This window comes from Gracilinanus agilis, chromosome 6 (genome assembly GCF_016433145.1).
Source record: "Gracilinanus agilis isolate LMUSP501 chromosome 6, AgileGrace, whole genome shotgun sequence".
Lineage (NCBI taxonomy): Eukaryota > Metazoa > Chordata > Mammalia > Didelphimorphia > Didelphidae > Gracilinanus > Gracilinanus agilis.
In genome coordinates, this window is record NC_058135.1 from 280018196 (window position 1) to 280023127 (window position 4932).

Genomic DNA, 4932 nt, shown 5'->3' on the forward strand with positions numbered 1-4932 from the left:
CATTCTCTTTTGGCTCTATTGCTGCCTAGATCTCAGTGTTAGTCACATAACTATATGAACCAAAGCCCAGGAGAGCTATTAATGAGCAAATCAATAAACAACTGATTGTCCTGACTTCAAACTTGTTCCAAGTAAAATAAGACCAAGGAGGTCCGAAAAGGCTTTCTGTGGCTTGTGGCCAAGATCTGGAGGAGAGTCTTATAACCATTGGAGCATCAGTGGCCTTGAGGGAACCAGAGTCCTCTGAGGACCCCCAGATCTCTTCATTCTCCTTCTTTTTAAGATATGTAAACAAGCCAGGGTCTGTGGGGACTTGTGCCACCTTGCTAAGGTAAATCATGAGATTCTCAGATGTTGTTATCAGGAATTCTCCCCAGTACCCCGAAGACACAACAGCTCTCAGAAGTTAAGAGAGCCATGAGCTCAGAGGCAGAGACTTGATGGAAGAACCAGATAGAAAACAGAAAAATAGATGGGAGATGAGCCAAATCCTAAGCCTCAGGCACAGTGGCTTCCCAATAATGCAGTTTGAATTCATCTGCCATTTTGAAAAGTAGCATCTGATTTCATGAAGTGGGCTGATGATAAAGGGAGTTTGGTGAATTCTTAGACAATTCTTTGTGATAAAAAAGAAATAAAAGAGAAGCAATGAACCATTTAAAAAGAAGAGAGGAAATTTTAGAAAGAGACACAGATAAGCAGGGCAATTTTACTATTGTTTAAAAGTAATAAACATTTAAAAGCTGTTGATAATATTGATTAACAGTTCCCTATGCTATCTTTTTCTCTGTTCTTTGATTATTAAAATATTCATGATATTAATGCTTGCTGAATCCATCATATGAAATAAAATTTTAAATAATAGAATAAGCAAATGTTTGCTCACATAACTTCATATAGGAGAGAAAAGTATGTATTATTAAGTGTCCACTATGTGCCAGACAGTGTCCTAAATGCTTTTCAAATATTATATCATTTGATCCTCACAACAACCCTGGGAGGTAGGTGCTATTATTTTCCCCATTTTAACAAACTTGGGAGTCAAGGGATGTGCTTGGTCCTATAACTAGTATCTGAGGCCAGATTTTAGATATTAACTCAGCCTTTCTTGGGAGTCCAAGCTGAGTCCTCTAATCATCACACTTCCTAGTTGTCATCTAATCATGCTCCAAATAAGCTAGTTATGTGTCAGGGGGAAGATAAGACAATGTCATACTTTTGTTGATCCAGACTAATGCATTTCTCCAAGCCTAAAAGAGAGCCTCTGCCCTTGTTAGAAACATTCACCAGATTCTCCAATTATGCCTTGGTTGAGTTGGTGAGTCCATTCTAAGACCAATGACTCTATTTGTAGCAGTTTATTCTGGATTCTGATGAGATGAAGAGCCATTCAAGTTTACTTTGGTTTCTGTAGCTTCTGGCAAACAGGAAAGTTCAAACATTCAACTACAGAATCAGACCCTTTAAGAGGTAGAAAGGACCTAAGAGACTATCTATCCTGCCGGAAGTCGAACAAGAGTCTCCTTTGCAACATAGAGGAGATAACGGAGACAGCATCAGTTATAAAATGTTGGTCCAGTCACAGTGTGGTGAGGAGAGGCTGTTGTCTCTATTTCAGTTAGACTGACTGAATAAATAAACCAAAGTAGAAGTTTGGCATTAAAGACGTGAGGAAAGAACTTTAATACAAATGAGATCATTTTAATTCTTTGTTACTGAGAGCAGAAGAATAGAAAACCCACTGAAAAGACTTATGGCCTTATTTTTTATTTTATTTTTATTTTTCTAATTACATGTAAACAATCCTTTTTAAAATGTTTTTAAAAGTTTGAGTTCCAAATGCTTTCTTTTTTTCTCTTTCTCTTTCAGTCCTTGAGAAGGCAAAGAATTTGATATAGATTATACATGTGCAATAATGCAAAATATTTCCATATGTTTCATGTTGCAAAAGAAAATTCAGGTAAAAAACATGAATAATAAAGGTTTTTTAAGTATACTTTGATCTCCATTCAGACTCCATCAGTTCTTTGCAGGCAGATAACATTTGTCATCACAAGTCCATCAGAATTGTCTCAGATCATTGTATTGCTGAGAATAGCTAAAATGTTCACAGTTAATCAACATATAATATTACTCTTACTATGTACAATGTTCTCCTGGTTCTGCTTACTTCACTTGCATTAGTTCATGTAAGTCTCCCCAGGTTTTTCTGAAAGCATCTTGCTCATCATTTCTTATAGTACAATAGTACCCAATCACAGTCATATACCATAACTTGCTCAATCATTCCCCAATTGATGGACATCCCCTCAGTTTCCAATTCTTTGTTGTGGCCTTATCTCTGAAGGATCACTCAGCTAAATTAGATCATTTATTTCATCTATTTAAAATAAAACACGTTGATAACAGCATGGAACAATGCAGAAAAGTGATCTTGGTATGAGGAAGATTTAAGATAATTCTTGCTTCTGACTGGTTGTATGATCATGAAATATTCACTTAACCTGTCATTGTCCTAGATAACCCTCTATATCAGTGAAGATTATAAATAAGTGGTAGATTTGTCTGGGTAAAAGAAAATGTCACACTGGAAGCACCTCATGCCAAAGAAATAGTATTATAGACAAAAATTCAGATTGAGAATAATAGCAACTAACTTTTCTGTAGCGTTTTTCTCATAAGTGCATTAGGTCACCCCAGGTGAAAGTTCTCAACTCATTCAATAATTATTTAGGCTAAGGAACCCACTGAGCAAATGAAATATTCACAGGGGCTATTTTCAATACTTGACATCACATCCTGCTCAACAGCAAGAGTTATACTGGAGTTCTATACAAATTTCTGAATTTCAGAAAGTATCTTGGACTGAGGATTGGAATTGAGATAAATGATGCTAATTCCCCTAAATTCAATAAACTGAAGACTAGACATTTGGTAGTTAGAAACTTTCCAGGGAGATACTTCCCAGGTTCAAAAAGAAAAAGAAATCCAGTCTATGTATTCCATGGAGGATGAAGAGGGTGTGGGCAAAATGAAGATGTGAGGAGAAAAGATGCATTAGGTTATATCTTAATTAAAAGGATAAGACTAATGAAGACTTTGCACTCTGAGAAATTTTAATAAAAGCACTCTTGACATCTTTATTCCTCAGGCTATAGACCAGAGGGTTCAACATGGGAATGACTATAGTGTAGAAGACAGACACTACTTTGTCTGTGTCCATGGAATGACTAGCGCTGGGTTGTAGATACATAAATATTACTGTCCCATAGAATATGGACACTGCTGTGAGGTGGGAAGCACACGTAGAAAAGGCTTTCTGTCGACTCTCAGTTGAACGCATCCTCAAGATGGCAATAAAGATGAATAAGTAGGATATCAAGATGATGAAAAGGGTTAAAAGGACATTGAATCCCACAACAAAGAAGACAACCAATTCACTGATGTGTGTCTCTGAACAGGAGAGAGTCACAAGTGCTGGAAAATCACAGAAAAAGTGATGGATCATGCTGGAACTACAGAAATCAAAACTAAAGGCATTTTTCGTGTGAATGGAAGAATTCAGAAAACCACATAAATAGGAACCAATAGTGAGACCAGCACACACCCTAGATGTCATGGCGGTGGTGTAATGGAGAGGTTTACACACAGCTGCATGACGATCATAAGCCATAGCAGCCAGTAGATAAATTTCAGTGGTGGAAAAGGCCACAAAGAAGAAAAACTGTGCAGTACATCCACCATAAGAGATTATCTTGTCTTCCATGAGGAACATGGACATTACCTTGGGAGTAATAGCTGAAGAATAGCCAAAATCCACCAGTGAGAGATGGCTGAGGAAAAAGTACATGGGTGTGTGAAGATGGGAGTCACAGGAGATCAGAGCTATCATCCCCAGGTTCCCCACCAAGGTGATGAGGTATATGGTAGTGAATATTATGAAGAGGGGGACCTGCAACTCAGGGGCATCCGTTAATCCCAGAAGGATAAACTCCTTCACTTCTGACTGGTTCTCCATAGTTGCCATTTGGGAGTTAGATAATTCAGCTGTGACAAGAAAGAAATCATCAAAACAATTCATTCCATGCAAAGAGTAACTTTTAGGCATAATCCATTGCCAAGGCCATATCTTGTGTTAAGGGCATAAATATTGGCCTTAGAAATAAGAAGGCTCTAGGTGATCATCATGACAACCATTCTAGTTCCCTCCAATTATTTTTTTCTAGATTCCTCAAATTTGGAAAAAATAGTTTTGCACATTCCTTCCCAACTTGATTTTTGTCTACTAAATTTAATAATTCAAAATGTGCTACAATATAGCTTAAGTTTGAGATACACTAATTGATTGCTAAAAGAAATTAGCATGAGGAAAAGTGCCAGTAAGAGAGAATAGTAAGCTTATGCCTTTATCATGAATATACTTCACTCTATTAAAGAATCTTGTAACAGACTGGCTAATGAACCCCATTCTTAAGAGCCTGTGCTAAGAGTCCATCAAATGAAATTCTTTGTGGACTTTGGAGCATTCACTTATAATTCTGTAACTGGTTCTGTTCTGTACCAAATGGTGAAGAGGAGCCTTTTTTGTTCACTCTGAATCTGGAACTGGGGTGAATTCAAAAGACACTTAGTCACCCAGGGTCAGCCCCAGAGTGTGGGCTCTTTATGGACTTCCTGGCATTGGAGGTGAATGAATGACTGAAGGTCTATTGATGGAGGAAGATCCCTTGGGTCCTCTCTCACTCAGAGCCTGCATAAAGCTAAGAATGCATAGCCCTTCTGTGATTTCTCTCTTCCACAACTCCAACTCTCATACTAGGTGACGTCAATATACTTATTATTTTTTCTTCAAGCCTAACCTCACAATTCCTCAACTGACTCATTTCACATGACCTACTCCTCCACTCTCTCACTTTAGTCCTTTAACTACCT

The 4932-nt window shown here is 37.6% G+C and overlaps 1 protein-coding gene across 1 annotated transcript; it reads right to left on the reverse strand.

Annotated features, from left to right (window-relative positions):
• Positions 1–3073: 3073 nt before the first annotated feature.
• On the reverse strand, positions 3074–4027 carry LOC123251146 (olfactory receptor 5B12-like). The gene has a single exon (XM_044680329.1). It carries the CDS (start codon positions 4025–4027, stop codon positions 3074–3076), a length of 954 nt encoding a protein of 317 aa, XP_044536264.1.
• Between the last annotated feature and the right edge of the window lie 905 nt (positions 4028–4932).

Bases quoted from the DNA above. Each gene is read 5' to 3' on its own strand.
- LOC123251146 (XM_044680329.1), bottom strand. From the start codon at position 4,027: ATGGCAACTATGGAGAACCAGTCAGAAGTGAAGGAGTTTATCCTTCTG.